The sequence below is a fragment of the Podarcis muralis genome, chromosome 6, assembly GCF_964188315.1.
Source record: "Podarcis muralis chromosome 6, rPodMur119.hap1.1, whole genome shotgun sequence".
In the NCBI taxonomy this organism is placed as follows: Eukaryota; Metazoa; Chordata; class Lepidosauria; order Squamata; family Lacertidae; genus Podarcis; species Podarcis muralis.
The window spans coordinates 99,906,665-99,930,126 of record NC_135660.1 but is presented as its reverse complement, the minus strand read 5'-3'; the positions used below and the strand labels follow the sequence as shown (position 1 = coordinate 99,930,126).

Genomic DNA, 23,462 nt, shown 5'->3' with positions numbered 1-23,462 from the left:
ATCTGGGGCAATGAGTTTTTTGCTTTACCTTGTTTTTTGTAGTGCAGCCTGATCCTCTCCATGCTTACTTGGAAGTTAAGCCTTGCTGAGTTCTACACAACCTAAACCACGTATTGAATTGAGTAGCTTTGAAGGAGAGAGAAAATGTTTACCGTATGTTTGTCACAGGTTTTTTAAAAAGATTATCACCAGCATCATAATTTATATAATGCTTTACAGTGTTCAGTGGGTGTGATAAACACTATCTTGTTACAACCTCATGATGACCCTGCAAGAGATGGCCGGAGACCACCTCTTGAATATAGGTGAGATTGGAAGCAGGCAGTTATCGCTCTGGAGTTCAGCCTTTTATCCACCACATTTATCTCTACATTTCACCACATCCTTCTGGAACTAGAATTGCCATCTCTTTTCTAATGTCTTTTTCTATGCCTTTATAAACTTTCTTTTAACCACCCTGCCAGATTGACTAGAAGGCCACCGTTGTTCTGTTTCTGGTGGCAGCAAGGTGAGAGGTGTGACTGGTCGCTCCCAAGGAGCGCATAAGGGCAATGGCCAACCCCTTTTGTCTGCACTGAGAAGCAAACTGCCTCTGAACAGATGGCCACTGCCCTACCCCCCCCCCGCCCCCCGCCGACACTGACAGAGCCACCATCCATGAATCTCTATCTCTCTGTTGTTTCATATGTGTCATGTAAGCCAGTGGTCATCACTATATCTTGAATTCCATCAGTCACTTGCACATTTTGTGAAGAAAAAGAAGAGGAGGGGAAGAAGCTTTCCCCTTTAGCTTTCTTGCTAAATTTCAGTGTGTCAGCCTGCTGTTAACAACACAGGTGCAAGTCCAGTCAAAAGGGTAGTTGTCAACTTGAATTAAAAACCAACAAACACAGAATTTCTGACCTGTCGGCCATTCACCCAATCATAACAAAGCTTACTACCTTCTGCTCTGATTGTTCTCGATTGCTCCAGCCACTTTCTTGCATGGAGAAATTCCACATCCACCAAATTATTAACTGTTTGGTCGCTCCACCCCTGCAACACACTCCTTGCTTGCCATCCATGGTAGAAATGAGGGAGCAGGGGCAACAGCTGTGAGGAAATAGCATGGCATTGGGACCCTGTCCCATATTCCATAACATAGTGACCCCTGTATAGAACATTGCAAAAAAGGACTGTCCATGCAGAGAGTTAACATGGGTGTTGAGTCAGGGGATGGGGAAGGTGAGGGGGAGAGCCCCACAGCTGCACAGCACACAATCTCCTGCCAAAGGATTTCAGGTTATAAATCTGGGAGAGAAATTCTGGAAAGCTGCTGTCAGTTAGAGTGTCAGCTCTAGGCTAGATGGACCACCAACCTGCTCAGTACGAGACAATTTTTTATGTTTGTTCAATATATTGTGCATGTGTTGCTTGTGGGTTCTTTCTATGGGGAAGCTTTATTTTGTTTCTCTTCTCTTCATAAAAATGTAAAGCATTGGAAATAATGCTATTGGGATTGTTTTCAAATTGCAAACCACACAGCCAGGCACCACTGACTGTAACTTATTTTAATTCTGAATTTGTGGTTCTGATTTAGCTGGAACCTATGTGAGTGAGCGCCATGGACCTCAACGACAGGCGTCTGCAGAAACACACCTAGCTTCCCATCTCAGGGCGGCACACTTAGGACCCTCCAAACTACGCCCGGCATGTTGCTATCAGGGCAAAGTCGGTCTTGCTGGGAAGTCAATCCCCCGGAAGTCGATTTGACTAAGTTCCACGCGAGGACGTGGGCTCTGGCCAGCCCCCAAAGCCTGCAAGGCCAAAGCAGCGGCTCGGAGGCGGCCGCGCTTCGGCTTCTCTCCCGGTCCCTGGCCGGGCGACGCACCAGCGCCACTTGCTTGCTTGCTTCGCGCGGGGCCCGGCTCTTTGCTTCGGGCTGCGTCGGTCAGAGAGCGAAGCAGAGGCGGCATTCGCAGTTGGGCGGGCACGACAGGCCGGGGCGGCGGGGCTGAGGGAGGAGGCCGCTCTCTGCCCTTTGAATTGCCTGCCTGGCCCAATGGGCGAGCAAGGAAGGGCAGGCGAGCGGACGGGACCCCCCCCCCCTTTGGCGGAGCCGCCTTAACGAGGGAAGAGGCAGCCGCCGGCGCCCCTTCGCGGCGCGGCCCCGTTTGGCGGGTTGGGGGCGCCGCCCAGTGTGGCCCCCGGCGGGGAGCGAGGCAGCAGGCTTACTCGAGGTCGGGAAGAGGTTCCGCTGAATTCAGCGGGAGGCGGCAGCTCCCCGTCGGATGATCCGGCTTGCGGGGCTGCCCCCCCCCCCCTCGCTCCGCGTGCTGACGCGGGAGGAAGGCTCTTCGAACCTCTCCAGGGGCTGGTTCCCGACTCGTAAACCCGCCAAGGGCCCGGTGCTCTCGCTGGGCCCTGAGAGCGGGTTTGGTCCGCGCGCCCCACCAGGGAAGCAGCGCGGGCAGCTCGGCCGTCGGGGGGGGGGGGGGCGGGTCCGCTTGTAAAGATGGTCTTCAACAAGAAAAATCCCACCGATGAAATCCGCGGGGTGAGGGAGCGGAGGAGGAAGAGGAGCGGCGGCCACATTGTAAACGCCATGCTTGTTGTTACACTTTTGCGCGGGGCGGCGGAGAGTTACAACTGCGCCACCGCCCTCCGCCTCCGCCTCCTCCGCCTCTTCTTGCCTTTTGAATTTCCCTTTCAGGCCTGGGGGGGGGGGAGGGGCGGTCTTCTTCGCTCCGGCGCTTCCCCTCCCCCTCCCCCGCTCGGGGATTGGAGCGCAAAGGCAGAAAAGGCGAGGAAACAGGAACTGGGCGCGGGGGGGGGGGCGGCCGCTTTCTGGCCCTCCCGGCCCTTCTCCGCAAACAAGTGCTAAGCTGGGCGGGGCGCCCCACGCAGCCCGAGAGGGCAGCCCAGTTTACTCGGGAGTAAGCGCCGCTGGTTCCAAGGGGGCTTACTTCTAAGCAGGCGTGCCCTCCTCCGAGCTCCCTCTCGGCCGCCGCGTCCCCTTTGGTTTGCGGCTGATGCGCGAGAATCAGGCCCCTCTCGACCCTCCCCGAGCCCCGCTTCGCGCGCTCTGCCTCGGGCCCGAGAAATCCTTCCCGGCGGCAACGCTGGTTTCCTTCCATAAAATGGGACCTCCGCTCAGGAGAGCCGCGTTGCTCTTCCCCCTTCCAGGCGAACCTGCTGGCTCTGCTCTTGTCGCTGACGGTGCATGAAGCAATGTTTAGATCCCCGGATATATATATATATTTGGGGGGGGGGGATGACTGTAACGAGCGGGGCGGCGGCGTCTCCGTTAGTGTGGCTTGTCGGTGCTTCGTCGCCGGCGGCTCCGTGAGGGGGTTTCTCAAGGAAACGTGGCCTGGAGGAAAGAGGCGCTTGGGGGTCTTTGGTTCGCCTCCGTTTCGGGCTCGAGCCCAGGAAACGGGGGCGCCTTGGACTCCTGGCAGGAAGACGAGGAAACCGGCGGGGGGGTTTTATTAGAGAAAATCGCTGCGGGCTGCTTCTGCCCCCTTTGGAAGCAGAGCCCCAAGACCTGAGCTGCGTAGCGGGGACCCAGAGCCCATTCAGAAATGGGGGCGAGGAAACAGGATGGTTTTCTGCCTGCATTGGAGGGTAGGGCGAGAGGGACCCCCCAATCCTGGCCAGAACCCCCTTTTATCCTCACCCCAAGCCCAGCAGGTGAGCCAGGCTGAGAGAGAGTGACAGGCCCAAGGTCACCCAGGGAAGCTTAAGGGGGGGGGGGGGTTGTCGAAAGGCCATGCAACCTGTTGACATAGTTTTAAATTGTGTGATTTCACTTTTTCATTACAGAATTATTAAAAGTTGCTACTCCTGTGATTACCTGTCCAGTGGGGTGGGGTTGTAGAAATGGGTACTTGCGGCACTGAGCAGCCTCTTAACTGAAGGTAGATGCAATACAGTGGTACCTCTGGATGCGAACGGGATCCGTTCCGGAGCCCCGTTCGCATCCTGAAGTGAACACAACCCGTGTCTGCACGTGCGCGATTCGCTGCTTCCGCGCATGCACATGACATCATTTTGAGCGTCTGCGTCTGCGCAAGTGGCAAAACCCGGAAGTAACGCGTTCCGTTACTTCCGGGTCGCTGTGGAGCATAACCTGAAAATGCTCAACCCGAAGCTACTTCAACCCGAGGTATGACTGTATAAGCAGAACTGGTGGATATGAATTTATTTATTTTTCTTAAATTTATATACCGCTTGAGGTAGAAAACCTCAAATTGGGGGCCCATCTGAGCAGGAGTCAGTGCCAGAGAAGACAGACACACCCACAGCTTGTCACTCAATGTTCTGCATATTTATCCAAAATATGTCCTACCGAGTTTAGTGGGGTTTACTCAAATGCCCATATGGGTGTGATTGTAGATGCCAGTACAGTGGTACCTCGGGTTAAGTACTTAATTCGTTCCGGAGGTCCGTTCTTAACCTGAAACTGTTCTTAACCTGAAGCACCACTTTAGGTAATGGGGCCTCCCGCTGCGCCGCCACCGCACGATTTCTCTTCTCACCCTGAAGCAAAGTTCTTAACCCGAGGTACTATTTCTGGGTTAGCGGAGTCTGTAACCTGAAGCGTATGTAACCTGAAGTGTATGTACCACTGTAGTCACATATTCCCCCACACATTCAGGAAGCAATTGCTGATATTTACAGCTCCACAAGCTTTCCCCTTAACCCATCTTTGAAAAGTATTCTTTCTTGATAAAATAGAAAGGACAAAGAGAGTAGACTAGAACTTTGTGGAAATGGTTTTACTATTTATATGTTCACATTAGTCATTTGAGAGGACTCCAGACATAACAAGGGATGGTTGGTCTGCTGGAATGGTTTACTTCATCACATTTGTAAAGGTAAAGGAACCCTGACAGTTAAGTCCAGTCGCGAACGACTCTGGGGTTGCGGCGCTCACCTCACTTTACTGGCCGAGGGAGCCGGCGTTTGTCCAAAGACAGTTTTTCTGGGTCATGTGGCTAGCATGACTAAGCCGCTTCTGGTGAAACCAGAGCAGCACATGGAAATTCCGTTTACCTTCCCGCCGGAGTGATACCTATTTATCTACTTGCACTTGACATGCTTTCAAACTGCTAAGTTGGCAGGAGCTGGGACCTAGCAACAAGAGCTCACCTGTCGCGTGGATTCGAACCACCGACCTTCCAATCAGCAAGCCCTAGGCCCAGTGGTTTAGACCACAGCGCCACCCATGTCCCCCATCACATTTGTGTATCCCATCTTATTTCTAGGGCAGCCAGGGCAGCATAGTTGGGAACACCCCCATCTTATCCTATCAGCCCCGTAAAATGCGATAAGGTAAAAGGTAGTGTGACTTTGATAAGAACACTTCCTGGTAATTTGTTTTAGTGACTAGGTGGGTGGAGTAGGGTTAGATCAGGAAAAAAGCCATTCTGGCCAGCCTGCATGTCCTTAATTGTAGCTTGATCTGCTGAAATAAGCAGGTGAAGCTTTCATGGCATGGAGATAAGAATTTCCCCTGCTAATCTTTACAGATCTTGCTGCTGTTAAAGCCATATAAGCAGGGACCTATTTTGAAAAAGTTGGCAAGACTTTTAATGGTTGTGTGAATATGTGCCATTTGGATTTTCTGCCTCAAGTAACAAAATGTCTTTGTCCCAGAACTGATTTTTATAAGGTTGCCCTTATAGCAACTTATTTAAGAATAGCATTATTGGAATACTTTTGGGTAGGTAACTTTAGTTATACAGTCTGAGGTCTAGTGTTGCCACCAAAATCCTACTGTTGCTGGGATCATAGTACAAGGCAGGCATGATCACCCCCTAAAAAGTTACGTAATTGTTAATGAGGTCTAGGTCCATTGCCATCTCTACCCGGGGGTGCAAGGCGTGCAGGGCACCAGGGTACCGAATTCTGAGGGGCGCCAGGCACCCGCCGCTGCAGCCACCTAAGCGTATTGTATTGAGCTGCTCTGGGACAGCGGGGTGAGCGGCACCTTTGACATGACTGACCTCGTACCTCCTGCCTGCTAATGCTGCTGCAGGGAGAGCTCAGTCTCGCACACCAAAGCCAGGAGGAGGGGGAGTGGCAGGAAAGAGGGCGAGACAGACAGAAAGAGAACGTGCCTATCTAGCAACAGGAGTGTGCACAGGGTCCAGAAGAAGGACTTGTACATGCATGCTCGCAAGCGCCCTCCCAGCTCCTCTAGAAATAAGGTCGCTCCCACAAGATGGCTCTCCCACGCATGCGCACAATGCCCACCCATCTCATCTTTCAGACACCTCCCTACAACCGTGAGCGCATGCATGGAGTCTTTACATCGACTCCCAGTGTGTTCTTTGTCTTCTTTAGAAAAGCTGGTTTTAAATTAAAAAAAAAAACCAAAAACTCATTTTGGAGCCGCGCAGGCATGAGCGCTATTCCTCAAATGATAATAGTTACATAAGGCATAATAAAAGTTAATTTGGGGACACTGGGCGGATCTTTGCACCCCTGCGGTGCATATGCTAAAGACGGCCCTGTCTAGGTCTAGTGCTCTTTACACCTAGTAGCATCCCATGTGGTGTTGAGGGAGGGGGAGACCTTCCACTGATTGATCTAACAATTGGTCCATCTAATGTAGCACTGTTTCTGCTGACAGATGTTCTCCAGGATTCCAGATGGATCTTCTCCCAGCCCTACCTGAAGATACCAGAAGTTGAACCGGTGGCCTTCTGCATGCAAGGCAGGTGCTCTGCCACTGAACTATGAACCATTGAGCTCCATCCCCCTGCTGCAACTAAGGGAAAGTGGGCACAGGAAGCTCAATGCAGGTGAGAAAAGGGTCAGATCCCACCATACTCCCAACAACATCATTAGGGTGGCAGAGTCCAAAGAGAGTTTAGAATAAACCAAGCTCTTTTCTGAGTTCTTGAGACAGAGTTCATTTTTTCCAAGCCTGCCATGGGACATGCACCCCATCACTGATTAACACAGTTATGGATGTTCCTTGATTCCCTATTGAGGCATTACTCGTGTGAAAGAGCAACACAAGTTTAAAGGGCCTCACTTTTAGCCCTGTCCCCATTATCATGCAGCCCATAACAGCTTCTTTGTGCCCAGCTGTAACTTTTGCAGTTGGGAGCCTTTTCTGTCCACGAAGGCTCCCTGTGTTGTTTCAGGATATTGCAGGTGTTTGTGAACCAATCCCCAAATAACAGAGGCAGATTTGGGGCAGTGCAACTGGTTCCCCTGCACTGGACGCTGAGCCTAGAGAACAATGCAGGACGTCACAAGAGACTGGAGGCCTCACAAGGGCGCCACTGAAATTTGAAAGACCAAAGTCTGCCCTGTAACTGGCTACTAAAGGGGAAGACCAGACTTCACTATGGCCTGGCCTATTTACATAGGTGAGACTCACAGTAGAATCCTGAGGGGAAAGAGTGGACTGTTCTGGATAAAACAGATGGGCCTGTCCTTGCCGCTGTTTGTCCACTAGGTTTATCTTATGCACAGTAACCCAGGTCATGTGGGGAGGGGGGTTTGCAGTGATTTTTAGGCACTGTTATACATTGGTTCCACTCCTTCCTCCTGGATCGTGTCTAGAAAGTGGTGTTGGGGGATGAGTGTTCGGACGCCTGGGCTCTCACTTGTGGGGTGCCTCAGGGTTCTGTCCTCTCCCACATGCCTTTTAACATCTATATGAAGCCATTGGGAGAGATCATCAGGGTTTGGGCTGGGTGTTCATCAGTTTGCAGATGATACCAAACTCTACCTCTCTTTTAAGTCAGAACCAGTGCAGGCGATGAATGTCCTGTGTGAGTGTCTGGAGGCAGTTGGAGGATGGATGGCAGCTAACAGATTGAAGGTGAATCCTGACAAGACAGAAGTACTGTTTTGGGAAAACATGGGGCGGGCAGGTGGGGCCACTCCCTGGTCCTGAATGGTGTAACTGTGCCGCTGAAGGACCAGGTTCACAGCCTGGGAGTCATTTTGGACTCACAGCTGTCCATGGAGGCGCAGGTCAATTCTGTGTCCAGGGCAGCTGTCTCCCAGCTCCATCTGGCACGGAGGCTGAGACCCTACCCGCCCGCAGACTGTCTTGCCAGAGTGGTGCATGCTCTAGTTATCTCCCACTTGGACTATTGCAATGCGCTCTATGTGGGGCTACCTCTGAAGGTGACCCAGATGTTGGGATGCTGCCGGGGAGATGGGGGCATTAGGCAGGCCCCCAGCTGGCTCCAGCCACTGGCCAGCAGCCGGGCGATCTCCAGTTCTCGGAACAGCATCAAACAGCAACACAAGCCTCAGATACCTTTAGAGACTTGGCACGCTCTATCAGCGGAGTGAATAAATCTTCTCACAATGGAAGTGGTGGACAGAGACATGTGTAAGCATTATTTACAGGCGTTTATTCAGCATAGTTCAGGAACAAAGGGAAAACATGTCTGCTTCCCTTTGTGTCCAGCAAACAGGAAGAAAACAAAAGCTACATACAAATGGAAGTTCCCAGCAGACTGTGCTGGATGTAAAAAGGCATGTGACACACAACAGTCATGCCTGTTCCCTTTTAAGGTGGAACGGAACTATATCCTAACACCGGAAACTGCAACCAATCCAGAATGCGGCAGTTAGATGGTGACTGGGAATGGCCACCAAGACCATATTACACCGGTCCAGAAAGACCTACATTGGTTCCCAGTATGTTTCCAAGCACAATTCAAAGTGTTGGTGCTGACTTTTAAAGCCCTAAACAGCCTCGGTCCTGTATACCTGAAGGAGCATCTCCATTCCCATCGTTCACTGACATCCAGCTCTGAGGGCCTTCTGGCATCTGAAGGCAGCCCTGTTTAGGGAAGTTTTTAATGTTTGATGTTTTATCGCTTTATTATTATTAATATTCTGTTGGGAGCTGCCCAGAGTGGCTGGGGAAACCCAGCCAGATGGGCAGGGTATAAATAATAAAATAATAATAAAATTATTATTATTAGCATTTGGCGTTTGTTTTTGTTCTGTTTTCTAACATAGGGAAGCATTCAGAACTGTAAGACACACCTGCAGTCGGAACACCACAGTTCTGCCTCCTCAGGGGCTCCACGACCTTATTTTACTGCATGTGAGGCCTAAGCTTGAAAGCTTTGCGTTTCAAACACTGAAGGTTCACTTACAGATAGGTAGCCGTGTTGGTCTGCCATAGTCAAAACAAAAAAAATTCCTTCCAGTAGCACCTTAAAGACCAACTAAGAGACCAACTTTACTTAGTTGGTCTTCAAGGTGCTACTGGAAGGATTTTTTTTTGTTTTGAAGGTTCACTGTGTGCTTTTGATCATCACAATCACTGTGATGAATGTGCACATGTGAAGCAGCCCAAGTTATGACTGAACAGATACAATTATGGTTCCAGGGCTATAACTGTGCTCTGCAGAGGTACTGCCAAGTTATAGAATAGTTTAGAGGCACCCAGAAAGTCCTTAGTTTCACCTCCAGTCTCTGGTTGGTTATTTGTATGTTAGTTGCTTTGTGTGTGTTTTCCTTCACTGCTCTCTTCCTGTGGTGGTGTTTGGGTTTTCTCTGTTTTGGGTTTCTTCATCTGAAAGTCATCTGTTTCTACAGGATCATGTATCCCTCCAAAGAAATGCATGCTTTCCTTAGATGGTTGTTTTCATAATGGTGATTTAAAATTAGATGCAAAGTGTGAATGCTGGCTAGGTTCAACTTCTTTCTCAGTCCACTGTGCAGCATGGTGAATTGAGCACAGTTGAGTGCTTCAGGCTGAACAACTTGGATGTGAAATGATTTCAAAAGTGCCAAGGGTTTTTAAAGAAACATTTTTAGAAAAGCTTATTCTGCCAGCATGTAGTGCACTGATTATTTTTTTATTAAAAAAAAGTTTTATTGATATTTTTCATAATACATTAAAGACAAACTAATCTAAACAAAAATAAAAACATAAAAGAGAGAGATAGAGATGCAAAGTTCTCTCTCATAGGTAGATCTTAACTCTTATTCCAGACAGAAAAAGGTGAGCCCTCCCAGCTCTCACCTAGGAGCTTCCCTTTCTTCTCCCAGCCTTGTACCCTGGGAGATCTTTTCTTCCCTGCCTCTCACACAGGATTGGTCATCAACTAGCCTATCCTACCGGCTTGGAAGGGGAGAATTTATGTGATTGCTAACATTTCACTAGCACTCCCCCCCCCCTGCTTTTAATTGCACTAAACTCTGAGCTCAAGGGAACTGCCAGAGTGCCATGAGAAATAAATTACAAATGAATTTGTATAACCAAGGTATCAACCTTTAGAGAAGGCTGCTTGCTACACCTCTAGTTTATTCTAGTCCCATACCCTTCTTAACTGGACTCATTTGGAGGATGGATGGTTTTGTCTCATCTCTTTGTATTGGCTGCTATTAGATAATCCAGTCACTTCGGATGCAGAGATGTAGCCATTATCTGCCCTGAGAAGTGGCATCCCCAGAATAGGGGGGTCTGACAGGTAGTCTTTATGCTTTTGCAAATGTTCAAAAATTAAACTTTCTAAGATGTAAGAATGAAGTGTGCTTCGATTTTTTGTTCAATAAAGGACCCTTGACTTTTTGAATTTGGGGGATTGCTGCTTTAACCATGATGTGGGATACAGAAATTTACCCAGTGAAGCATTTATTGGCAGAGGCAGTGCAAGACATTTTGGTGCCTGAAGTAAAACAATCTAAATGGTGAAACTTCCTTGCACCCTGCCACATGGAGCGATGAACTAGCTAGTTTTTTCTGCACATACTCAATTAAAGTAAATACAGCAATCATTTCAATTAAGTTTGTATGGGATAACTTTCCAGTGAATGGGTCAGATGCGGGTTGTGTACACATTACTGGCTTAACACAGCTAGGTCATTCTTTTTCTCAATTTGGATCAAAGCTCACTGAGGGGAAGACACAGCAAAATGTAATATCCCATTAGAAACAGCTGGATAGATGTGGATTGTAGACAACATCCTGTGTACACAGCTTCCCAAACCAGTGGTGGGAACCAGTGTGTACCCAGCCTCAGTTAGATCTGGATTGCTTTTAATCCTAATCCTAGCATCTTGTTCAGACCTTAACTGAATTTGGGAGCAAACCCAGGCAAGAAGGGAAGGTGTCTGGACTCCCAGGTCCCAGTAGCAGCAAGGCACATAGCAAGAGGGTCGGCAGGCCCTGTTCCCATCCCTCTCTGGGCAGGTCCCTGCTAGGATGGATTATGGCATAAATTGCCATGGCCAATGGCATGTGCCATAAGCATGGAACACATTGAAATAGGCAAATTATTGGAGTCTTAAGGTGGCTATGCTGTGCTGTCCCACAGGTCAGGCATGGGTCCCACACCAGCACACAGCAAGGAAGCATTTCCCTCCCACCAGAAATACAGCTTTGGCAATGGGAGCTAGTCTTACCTGCTACAACTAGTCACCAACCGACCCGGGAGTATTTATGATGTTGCTTGGGAAATAATTGAAAAGGCCTTTAGGTTAAGAATCGGGATATAGTGTGTTAGGAGCCAAGACTGATACTCCTGCTTCCTATTTCCATGGGAGGTAATTTGTGAGAATGTTCACCTCCTACTGTTTACAGCAGCATAGAATATTAGCACTAAGCAAAGAAGAGGGGGGCAGGGATTACGTGTGAGGCTGGGTTTCCCCGCGTATCAGTTTATTTGGACAGCAGTAGTACCCAATAGTGGGTACTATTTTTGACCCTCCCATTTTTGCACATGGGGTTTTTGTTTTTTAATTTCACTTCCAGACTACAAACCATATTATTTAGTAGGGAGCTAGGCTACTGACCTATGAACAAGTCCAACTGAGTTCAATAAGACTTACTTCTGAGTAGGCAGCATCAGGTTTGTGCTGTAAGTCCCTTTCAGCTTACCACACACTTAGGACTGCGTGTACAGTGGTACCTCGGGTTACAGACACTTCAGCTTACAGACTCCTCTAACCCAGAAATAGTACTTTGGGTTAAGAACTTTGCTTCAGGATGAGAACAGAAATCGCATCTGGCAGCAGGAGGCCCCATTAGCTAAAGTGGTGATTCAGGTTAAGTACAGTTTCAGGTTAAGAAGAGACCTCCAGAACGAACTAAGTTCTTAACCCGAGGTACCACTGTGATGGTCATAGTACTGTCTACTTGCTATCTTTTAAACCTTGCAGAAGTTTGTGCATTTATTGGACTTGGCTTGCAGGGCTTAAGGAGGCGTTAACTCTTCCCTCCACTAACTGTTTCCCCAGTGTAAATCCCCCTTAGCTGCTCTTTGCCTTGTTAGAGAGAGGGACTCTGGCTGGATGCACCTTTACACACTGAAGAGGAAAAATAGACCCAATGTATATATTTGGGAAGTGGCAGAAATCCCTTATTTTTTCAGGATTTATAAAACACACAACAAAAGTTAGTTAACATATATATATATATATTTATATATGGCAGTTTTCTTTATTGATTGCTTGATGTAAAACAATATCAATTGGCAACTGTTTTCACACGTTACAAAAAAATATTAAACTTGGCTCAGTCTGCAATCATTTAAGCACAGCCATATTAATTAACAAAACAAATCCCCCCCAATAAAAACTAAAAAAACACACCCTATCAAATAGAGCATTTACAAATGCACAAGACACAGGCCGCTTTGGCTTTATGGGAAAATATCTTCTAGATTAAAAAAAAAATCTTTAACATAAATAAGTTAGTATAATTTCTCAGTGTCTTTACAAAGTTATGTACACAGGTACAATTCAAAACCTTATTTTTTAAACATACAGGCAATGTAAAAAATACTGTTTAAAGATGTAGTTTTCCTTTCATTTACCCAGCCATGAACATCAGGGACGTGAGTGAGATGAAGAAAGGTTGAAGTTCAGGGTTTTACTAATTTCCCTTCCATTCTATTCAGCTGATTTATTTATAAATTACTTTTGAAATCATTTATAGTAATATATTATAGGTGGCAAAAATAAAAAGAAATAGAATTTAACACTTAAAGGGTCCTGGAGCAGGAGCCTTTATGCTGCTACATAATGGAAACACAGTTCCTCCATAAAGTCTAGGGCACAATTCCATGGAACATTCTTCTGCACTTGCTGTGAGCTTGATGTCTTCCACAACTGCCATTCATTTTAGTGGGATTTAGCATAGGCAAACCTCCCACTGAAACATGCTCTGAATAAGTAGAAATTTCACCAGCAAATTCTATCAATCTGCTGTAGCCAGTGTTAACATTGATTTTTAGATTCCATTAATAGGGACAGTACATCTTTAAGAAATAAACACATATGCTGCTTCTCTTCATACAAATCTCTGCTTTCTGGATCTTGGAAGCAGATTTTTGAACCCATCACCTTTTACCACCCCACCCTTTCCCAGAACAAACTAACCCCAAAAGGGGGGGGGGGCGCAAGGAGAGGTTTATGTGCTACATAATGTAGGAACTATATACACAGGTAGTACAGTGAAGCAAATGAGGAAAAACCTAATTGCAGAATGCTACATCCGATGCTTTAAGAGGCAGCTCTTTTAAGAGTGCCCGACTTTAGTGTTATTAAATTATGGGTTTGTTTTGTTTCAGTGCGTGTACAAGTTCTCCACTGAGGAGAATCAGTGATATGTTTTCTTTCTTTTTTCATATACAAACTCTGCATCTTCCTTGCTTCATGAACTTGATGCCTTCAAAGAACAAGGAAATGAATGTTCTTAATTCTGAAATTAAAGAAGAGAGCGGGCATTAAGTCGGTGAAGACTACAATAGCTCATTTCATTATTAAGGGTACAAAAAGTCACAAATGGCTATCAAAACACACAGTTGGTCAACATTGTTGCTAGAGGTGGATCAAGGTTCTACTTTGCATGTGGGGCAGAAATCTGTGTACAACTAATCACTACTTGTTAAGTATAACTTGTCTCACCCAACCAACCAATTTTGTATGTGCTTTTTAATAGCCTATCCAATAGAACCATATTTGTTTGTCAGGTTAAACTCTGTTCTGTCAGATTCTGATAGAAGCCTCCAGATTCTTTTAAGCAAAACCCATCACATGCCTGATTTCATCCTAGCTCAGACCACAGCTAGTCACAGATAGAAACACACACACACACACACACACACCAGTGATGCCCATCAAGATAGGTCCCTACCTTCAAGAAACCTGCAATCTGTATTTTGACAAGAGGTGATGACAGCAGACAAGAACTAAGGGAGGGGAGACATGCACTGGCTCTGTCTGCCCCAGCCCTACTACCAATTCCACTCAAGGGAACAGTCTTTTTCAAATCAAAAGTTGGCACGGCTACCTGTAGGTACATCTAAATTGTTGTGAGGCACTGCTAATTTTGGCTGTTTTCTGGGGATGGGGAAGCACTGAAAACAAAATAATTGCAAACTCCCAATTTCTTTAATGCAATTTTTCTTTCAAATAACCAAATCAACAGAAACAATTGAATTTACACACTTGCCCCTGCTCACCCAAACAGAATGGATTTCTTTAAAAGTATCTGGTTACAAAGCTTAACCTTTCTACTCATTTGTAGGTCATGTTTGTCAACTTTCTTTACAATACTACTGCTCTAAAAACTCTACTCGGGGGCTGCATTTCCTATACTCTCGTCTCTTTAATTAAGAATTTTTATTCCCCAGGTAGCTTTGTGTCACTACTATTAAGACAAAGTCCTAAACTCATTTCACTATCAAGTTCTATTGAACTCAGTAGGGCTTACTTCTGAGTAAAGAGTGTTGGGCTGCAAGCTTTTTAAGGATGGTAGACAAAAGTTCACCACATCCAAAAGCCAAATTAGACTACATATTTGAGCTGAAGAAATACTTTATTTTAAAAGAAGGCAAAACCAGTATTTGCAGAGAATGGCCTTGCTTGAACATGTCCATTAATATTAAACCAGAACAACATTGTTCATTACAGTTAAGTGTAGAATAAGAATCAGTGGGGGGAAATTGAAATCTCTTTAGTACACTCATTAATTAATGTGGCTATCAGCTCAACAGTAAATACAAATGAAGCATGTGAAATTTACTCAGAAGTAAGTCCTACAGAGTTTAATGAAGCTCTGCTTCCCAGTAAAGCACGGATAGGATTACAAACCCTAATTGGAAATATGTTCCCCAGGTTTTGGTTACTTTCTAATTAAACTGTAACTCCCACTGAAATCAATGAGTAAAAGTGGTATGGATCAGGCTGCAGGTGTGTTTTTAAGATTACAAAAAAAAAAAAAAGACACACTAGAGTCCTGTTCTGATATTATCCCCTCAGCTTGACAAAATTGCACTGACTAATTTGCAAAGATTTACCAATAAGCTCAATCCACGCACGGTACTGAGGTGCTCTCATAATGCATCCTTCATTTTCTGCCATCTGTAGAGATTTCACTAAATGCTATCAGGAAAGGAAACCCACCTAATAAACAATTTACGTTTGATGCCGTCTTGGGCTGGATTTCTTGGGTGTTTGTTCCACTGAGCAGGCACTGGAAGAGTCTTCTGAAATAGCCTCTTCTGTCATGTTGGCTCTTTTGTTTTGAGGAGAGGAATCTAGGAGGGGTGGAGGGGGGAAGAAGCTTAATGTTAAAAATATTTTTGCTGCCGGATCTTGTACTAAATATGAAGGAGGCAGTCGAATGAAGGGGGTGGGAGAAAACACATCACATAGGCCACTCCTTGAGTCATCTGCCATTTGCAGGAAAGATGGGGCAACAAAGTTGCATGCCTTGATTATATGGTCTCTTTCACTATCTGCTGCATCAGAAAGAATACCAAGTTTTGTAGAGTTGGGTTGGTGGCAGGGGGAGCCCAGGCCATTTGATTAGGGAATCTGATGCCCAGCGAACCTTTCACCTCCCTATGAGGGTAGACAACCATTTTCAAGTCACTTATTTTAGAGTAGTCCCACTGGCTTCAGTTGAACTGCTCCAGAAAAAAATAGATGTGGCATTTGAAGCTCACTAGTAACCTTAATATCCCCAAGATTAAAACACCCCAACCCCAAATATGTGGAAGTCACTATCATCGATTTCAGTGGGACCACCTAGCCTGCCTGACAGCTTGGGCTGTGGTTTTTAGGTCAACTTATGCTTTGGAGTTGCCCTGCTGCTTTATGGGAGACTTTCCCTACACAACTATCCTGAGGACTGCAACCTTTAAAAAGCACAGCTAACACAAGTGCCTCAAATAACTGGTAATGCAAAGTGCATTGCCCTAAGCTCCTTGGAGGAAGGGCAGGATACAACCCATCAAGAACAAGTAAGTAGGGTGCACTTCTTAATCAAATCCATTCGGAAGCAAAGAGATGTCCTTTCCCTCAGCTAACTGCTTGGCTTGGCTTTAAAAAGAAAACAAATCAACGGAGTCCCAGGAGTTAGCTTAATGAAGCCTCCATACTTCGAAGTACCGGTCGTTTAACTGCCAGGCGCTGGGAGCAAACAGAAAGATTTCCCAGCGGCACCTGGCCGGCGGCTGCTGCTAGATGGACCTTTGGTCGGATCCTGCAACGCAGGTCACGGGCAGCTCTCTCCTCCTCAATGCAACCCCGAGCTGGCCTGTTTGCGCGAAGGAGAGAGGAGCAAGTGGGTACTTTACCGTCCGCAGCAGGTCGCTTCCTTGGCCCGGGGCTCTGGCGCCCTAGATCCGTGGCAGCTCCCGCCTCTTGCTCCGGCCGCCGCGCGGCGTCCTCCTCCTCCTCCTCCTCGGAGATTCCCTGAGCGCGCCGGAGCGCCGTCGCGGGGCCGCGGCCATCCAAGCCCCCCCGGCGCGGCTGGCTGCCGGCCTTGGCGCGGCCTCGGCTCAGCCGGGGGGGTCTGCTGTAGAAGTCGGGCAGGGCGTCCTTGGCCACGGCTTGCCACTCGTACCTGCCTTGCAGGGGCTGGCAGCGCCCGAAGTCGAAGTTCCACTTGCTGCGGCCGGCCTCCTCCAGCGCGCGGCTGTGCTTCTCCAGCTCGCGGGCCAGCTGCTCGTGGTCCACCGGGCCGAAGAGGCTCCGGCAAGCCGACGGCTTCGGGTAGTCGGCCTGCCGGGCTTCCATCCTCTCCAGCGTCGGGCTCCCATTCGAGAGGCGGACGTGGGACATCGCCCGGAGCTGTCCCCGCCGCCCGCGCCGTCCCGCGAGCGAGATCCGGCGGCCGATCCCGACGAGCCCCGCGCCCTGGCTCTTGCGCGAAGGGGGAGAGCGCAGCGGGCGGGTTTAAAACCGGAGCCCGACCGAGATGAAGACTTCAAAACAAAAACACATCGAAGAGCCCCCCCCCCCCCGCGCAGCAGCAGCAGCAGCAGCAGCCGAGCAGCCCTTGCATAAGCCAGAGGCGGGGAAAGGCGGAGAGGAGGGGCGGGGGGGGGGCAAGCGGAATGTCTTATTGCGGACCAAGTGCACCAGCGGGGGGGGGGGGGGAGGAAGCAGATCGCGGAGGCGGAGGCGGGGGGGGGGAGCGGAGCAGCAGCAGCGCCCGGACCAGTAGCTGGGTGACGGGAGGCGAGGGCTGCCCGGGGATCCTGCGCTTTGGCCCAAAGCCTCGTCCCGATGTCAAGGCTTCGCTCTGGGCGGGTGTTTAAGGGGGGGGGGAGACGAGCCTTTTTTTCAGCCAGTGGCCCAATATGGCGATTGAAGGGAGGCGGACGGAGGAGAAGCTGATTGACACGGCCCGTCTATTTAAACGGAGGCGCCGCGCCATTGGCTCGAGGCTCGGGCGCCGCCCCGTCGCCGCGCGGGGCTCCGGCCGAGCGAGCGCCGCTTTGTGAAGGGGGCCGGGACGGAGGCGCCGCCGCCCGGCCGCCGGGGCGCCTTGGTCGCGCCGGGCCCCTCGGGGGACTCCCAGCCGGAGGGGCCTCTCGTCCTTCCCGCCCCCGAGCGGATCCTTCGGGGGAAGCTTTTCTTCCCTTCGGCTGGTTCATGAAATTTATACACCGCTGGGCCGTAAAAGCACACGCAAGCAAACAAATCCCTCAAAGCGAGAAAACAATAAAATCGAGAGAAATTCACAGCTGTACTTGAAAACATACAAACGCCAGAATGCTGGAACAGATTGAGATTTGGAAACAACAAATTAAAATACGTCTGTTGCAGCTCTTCGCCCTCCCTGACTTGTGGGCAGCTGCTTCTTGGTGGTTTTCCGACTGCAATTTTCCCTCCCCCCCTAACAACTTAGAGCTGAATGGAATGGAAGGAACTTAAAATGGGGGGAAGGTGGAGACCTCCCTCTCCCCTCCCTCTTTTTATCATTGAGTCCATACAGCTGAAACGAGATTATTTTGTTATTATTTATTAAGCTTCTATACCACCCTTCATCCAAAGATCACAGGGTCCTTTACAGCAGGGGTAGGCAACCTAAGGCCCGGGGGCCGGATGCGGCCCAATCACCTTCTCAATCCGGCCCACGGATGGTCCAAGAATCAGCGTGTTTTTACATGAGTAGAATGTGCCCTTTTATTTAAAATGCATCTCTGGGTTATTTGTGGAGCATAGGAATTCGTTCATTTCCCCCACCCCCACCCTCCAAAAATACAGTACAGCCTACCACATGGTCTGAGGGATGGTGGACCGGCCCACGGCTGTAAAAGGTTGCTGGCCCCTGGTTTACAGCATAAAAATACAAAACAAAAAGACAAAATAGGTAATACAACAAAACCAAACAAATACACCAGTATGCGCACACACAAACATATTTTAAAGGCCCTAGGCTGTGTTATAGAGGAACATTTTCTCCTGGTGCCTAAATTACAGATTGGAGCCAAAGAAATGGGGAAAACCTGGCTGGGGGGGCACAAGTGCCCCCCATGCCCAGACCCTCTTGCCTGAAGGGCCAGAGGCAGGGCAGAAGGCCGTTGTGTACCCTATTAACTATGCTGCCTGTTAGATATTAGGTTATTTATTTATTTACTTGATTGAGGGGCAGCAGACCCCCTGCAACCCCTGGCTATGCCCATGACTGGATTCTCAATGCAGAGATAACTGCAGAAGAGGCTGCACATAGCAGCTCTGCATGAGTCACTGCTCTGCATCTTTCCTTCCAGTTGGAGGCACATTCAGAAGAGTGACCTGTGTAGACTCGAAAAGAAAAAACCAGGAGCTGAGTGACGTGTGCTTCCAGGTTTTATCCAGAAAGAAAGTGAGCATCAGCTACCAGAAATTTGGGGGGACATTGATCTACAAGATGGCATGATGACTGGCACCCAAAAGTACTCTTACTTAAGCTTGTTCTCCAGTTAGGATGGAGTATTGCTTCCGACTGTCTCTGCAAAATGCACACCTTGCCTAGGGAATGTGCCACTCTGTAGAAAGGTGAACTGATGTGCTTGATGTATGTGTATAATTACTTGTTATTTATTTGTGGTGACTAGTTAGAATTTTGGCACATAACATTTATTCCAATAATCTGTAACATTTCTGGAGGAAATTTGTGTTCTATCAAAGATTCCCCCCCCCCCATGTGTATGCAAGGTAATCTAATGAATGTAAATTGCCACCTGACTAAGAATGTCCCTTGAAAAGCAGAATATAAATGTGTTAAATAAATAAATAAAACCTGCAAGAGTGTTGCTCCTTTCAGGTGAGGAGGAGAAAGGGAAAGCACCATTTGTGAAGAAAGGCAGTAGTTTCCCTAAGCAGTGGCTCATCCAAAGACAAAACAGGCAGACTCTTCTAAGTGCTAGTACAGTGGTACCTCGGGTTAAGAACTTACTTCATTCCAGAGGCCTGTTCTTAACCTGAAACTGTTCTTAACCTGATGCACCACTTTAGCTAATGGGGCCGCCTGCTGCTGCCACGCCACCACTGTGCGATTTCTATTCTCATCCTGAAGCAAAGTTCTTAACCCAAGGTACTATTTCTGGGTTAGCAGAGTCTGTAACCCGAAGCGTCTGTAGCCTGAAGTGTCTGTAACCCGAGATACCACTGTAATTCTGCTGTGTTTCTGCAATAGTGATTAGGAGGCAAGGCTGGAACAGTTGATCATTGCAGAGATTCAGCAGCCAACAAGGGATGGGTCCAAGTAATTCCTATTACTATGAAGAAGGCAACTGCAATTACCCCACCCTTAAAGGATTCTATCCAACCAAGGCAGAGGGAGAAATTTTCCTGTTACAGTTTGACACTTCTTCTTCTTCTTCTTCTTCTTCTTCTTCTTCTTCTTCTTCTTCTTCTTCTTCCTGGCACAGTGAAATTATATATTTGTTCCCTTGTTGAAACCAGAGTTTAGTGAGTGGAGCAGAAAAGTTGGTCAGATGGAGCTGATCCAGAGGTTAATGATCACACACATTTGCACACAATCGTTCGCAGAAGGAAATATCAGTTTGTCACCCAAGTTTGCTATTGGTCGGAAAGCTTCGTTCACACATGGATTGCTGTACACTTGGGTTTGGTTCACACATGCATGCTCTATTCTTGTAGTATACAACATTAAGTACGTAGTCTTTTTTATGTGTGGACAGGCCATCATAAATATAAAAGCACTTGCACATTTCCCTTAAAACTACTACTTATACCTGCTTTTCAATGAAGTCGTTTAAAGCATTCAACAACCATCATTAAATGAGTTCTCAAATATAAAGAAATCATATGATGAACATATATGCATGAAAAGCCAGGCCTTGATTTTTGGCTGTGGAATATGCGAACCAACTCCATTAAAAGGCATTGCTGTGAACCGCCCTTTTTATGCTGTGAACCATCCTAAGATCTTTGGATCTCAGTATACAAATGTATTTAATTGATGATGATGATGATGATGATGATGATGTGAGAAGGAAAGGACATTCCATTTGTAGTGTTATATTTGTGATAGTGCCTTCACACAGGTAAGTCATCATTCAGTGTTGTAAGTGTTGTAAGCCTGGAGTTGCAGCCGATCACGGCTTCCTGAGGAATATACTTCGTCTTTGCAAACATGTGCTTGTCTGTCAGCATATTGCACCACTGCTCAGAGACCTACACTGACTGGGGGGTTTGTTCCAGGCCGTATTCAAGAGTTACTATTGGTATGTGAAGCCCTTAATAGTTTGAGACCAGTTTATTTCAAAAACTACCTAACCACCCAACCACTTCAGTCTGAGGAACTGGCGCTTTCACAAGTACCACATCATGTTTGTTCCACAACAGCAATGAATTGATTCTTCATATCAGAGGCAAATTTAGGGTAGCATGATTGGTTCGCCTGCATTGGGCCCTGATCTGAGAGGACACTGCAGGGGGTGCCTCAAGAAGGACAAACAACAGAAGGCGAGAGGCAGGGGGCACTGAATTTTGGTGTTGCACAGGGTGCTGCTGAAATGTGAAAGTCCAAAGTCTGCAATTGTTCATATGTGACAGCAATAACGCTTTGGAACTCCCTGCCCATTGATATTCAGTAGTTGCCTTCACTGTACTGTTTCCAGCACCTGCTAAAAACTTATTTGTTTAAGCAAGTCAACCCAGACATGTAAATCTGATTTTTTCAGTAATTTTAATGCATATTTTATGTAAGCCACTTAGAGGTTTTGATGATTAAGTGGTGTATAAATCCTGTGAAATATATGTGTGTGTGGCAATCAGATGCCTTTGTTACCAGGCAATAATGAATAAGGTACTGGAGGGGCTGAGCACCAGGCATGATAATTTTTGTTTCATCTGCACAGGAAAGAGAGAGAAGAAAGGTGAAAAATGAGCTCTAAGGTGAAAAATGAGCTCCAATGCCTGCCATGGATGTTAACCATCCAAGGCTGTTTAAAATTTGTGGTTTTGTGTCATGAAGGCAGGTAAGATGGTCCATGAAATTAAAACCCACCATGAGATTTTAATTTAACACCCCCCCTCCCGTCTATGGAGCCAGCTTTAGCCAGTTTGCTCCTGCTCCAAGGGATGGGGTAAAAACTGACACCTTGTGTCTCTTTTGGCAATTTTCTGTGCACAATGTGATATCCTTTGTTCAAGAAAGGCATAGAAGGAAAGTGTTAGTGGCTAGCATTTAATGCCTGTGCTTACATACCTGGCAGTCAGCCCCAATGATTTCAGCAGAGTTGAGTCTAAAGTGAGCAGTGGAAGAGTTAAACTGGATCTATTACAAAGCTAGGGACTATCCTTAAAGTTTGTCATTCTGTGTAAATAAAAATGATCACTCCCTTGCCACTTATATCACTTTGCTCTGTTTTAACCTTTGATCATGCTGCGGTGCTCCTTTTGGATGGTACGTAAGCAAACAGCTCTCTCGCTAGCCATGTCTGTGTTGGCTGAGGCTGATGGGAGCTGGGGCCCAACAACTTCCAGAGGGCCACCCTGAATTAGAGAAATGTTTAATAGCAGATTCCAGGGCAGAAGTAGAGTCTGGGAGACTGAATACCAGCAGCTGGGCTTCAAACAAGTTGGAGAGCTGTTGCCTTCATACCAAGCTTGTGCACCTTGCAAAAGAACCTGACTGGTGGCCTGAGAAGCAAGTCCAAACCTTGACATTTCAAGTTCATTTTGAGCCCCAGCATGCTGCCTTTCCACTTCTAGCCTCACCTACTTGGCATTCTGTGACTCCAGTTGTGCCAAGGCCTCTACCCAAAGGTTCTGAGTCCTCAACTCCAAGTAGGGAGTGGTAGATCTGGCAGAATAAGGAGGTGTGGCATGTATTCATTTTGTAGGAGATCTGGCCATGAACTGTAACAGCTCAGCTCAGAGCCAGCTGGACTGCAAAGATGGTGGTTTTGTCCTTGGCAAGGCTCCACCCTGATTAATTCCTGTTTCACCATTGAATTCAGAATTGTAAGTGACACAGCAGCTAAAGAAAGGCATTTAACACATACTCAAATGCACAAGCCCCAACACTGAAAGCAGGTTTCAGGGGTAGAGCCTTGTAAACTCCAGCTCAGGTTATGCCTTGCCTGCCTCATATGGCTGATTTGCATAAAATCAACAATCTCTTACATTGAGGGAAAATCCCTTATTGCAAAACAAACAAACAAACAAACAAACAAACAAACCACAGTGACCTAGATTAAAATATATACTGTTTAGCTGAGGTCACTCATGTTCTAGAGGATTCCATAAAACAAGACACCATTGATCCATAGTTTTCATTTTCCAAGTTATTTACACTTAAGTTCTTATTCCCCATATTTCTGGGACAATAAATGTAAGCTGAGCATATAAGGTTGCCAACTGACCAGCGTGGGGGACAAAGCAACAAACTACCCAAGCCAGGTTTTTAAAATCCCCAAACTCTCCAAACTAGTTGTCAGATTTTATTTTTGTGCAATTTTGGCTAGTTGCCAAAACTCTTTGAGAAAACTTGCAATAAAAGTGGGGGAAGGAATGGAGAGACAAAAGCCACCACCATCATTTTCATTTATTATGTGTGCTAGAACCATTTCACCCATGTATATTAAGAAGCCAGGCTGCTGAACTCAGCCCAACATCCCATGACTCACAGGTTGCAGTGTTGGAGTCAGCAAGTTGCATATGGCTGCCTCCTCCACATGCAGGATCTGGCAAACTGAGATGGGCAGGTAAGAGAGTGATGTGGTGAGTCA

General features: G+C 47.3%; 1 protein-coding gene and 1 long non-coding RNA gene across 4 annotated transcripts; one reads left to right on the top strand and one right to left on the bottom strand.

Moving 5' to 3' along the window:
* Positions 1-669: 669 nt before the first annotated feature.
* On the top strand, positions 670-8,950 carry LOC144328081 (uncharacterized). Of its 2 annotated transcripts, none has more exons than XR_013393338.1 (2): positions 670-2,915; positions 6,620-8,950. It is a non-coding gene; the product is annotated as an uncharacterized LOC144328081 (long non-coding RNA). The 2 variants fall into 2 exon arrangements; XR_013393337.1 differs by having other exon boundaries at positions 670-4,545.
* Positions 8,951-12,378: 3,428 nt separating this feature from the next.
* On the bottom strand, positions 12,379-17,718 carry LOC114596839 (cyclin-dependent kinase inhibitor 1B). 2 transcript variants are annotated; one of them, XM_028728599.2, is made up of 3 exons: positions 16,566-17,692; positions 15,388-15,521; positions 12,379-13,681 (listed from the first exon to the last, which is right to left on the bottom strand). In XM_028728599.2, exons 1-2 carry the CDS (start codon positions 17,050-17,052, stop codon positions 15,400-15,402), a joined length of 609 nt encoding a protein of 202 aa, XP_028584432.2. In that variant the 5' UTR covers positions 17,053-17,692; the 3' UTR covers positions 12,379-13,681; positions 15,388-15,399. The 2 variants fall into 2 exon arrangements, with proteins under 2 accessions (XP_028584432.2, XP_077786948.1); XM_077930822.1 differs by lacking the exon at positions 15,388-15,521 and having other exon boundaries at positions 16,566-17,718.
* Positions 17,719-23,462: the final 5,744 nt, after the last annotated feature.

Coding starts and splice junctions, on each gene's coding strand:
- LOC114596839 (XM_028728599.2), bottom strand. CDS start 17,052: ATGTCCCACGTCCGCCTCTCGAATGGGAGCCCGACGCTGGAGAGGATG. Junction 15,522..16,565: donor GAAGCGACCTGCTGCGGACG/GTAAAGTACCCA, acceptor CACCCCTCCTAG/ATTCCTCTCCTCAAAACAAA.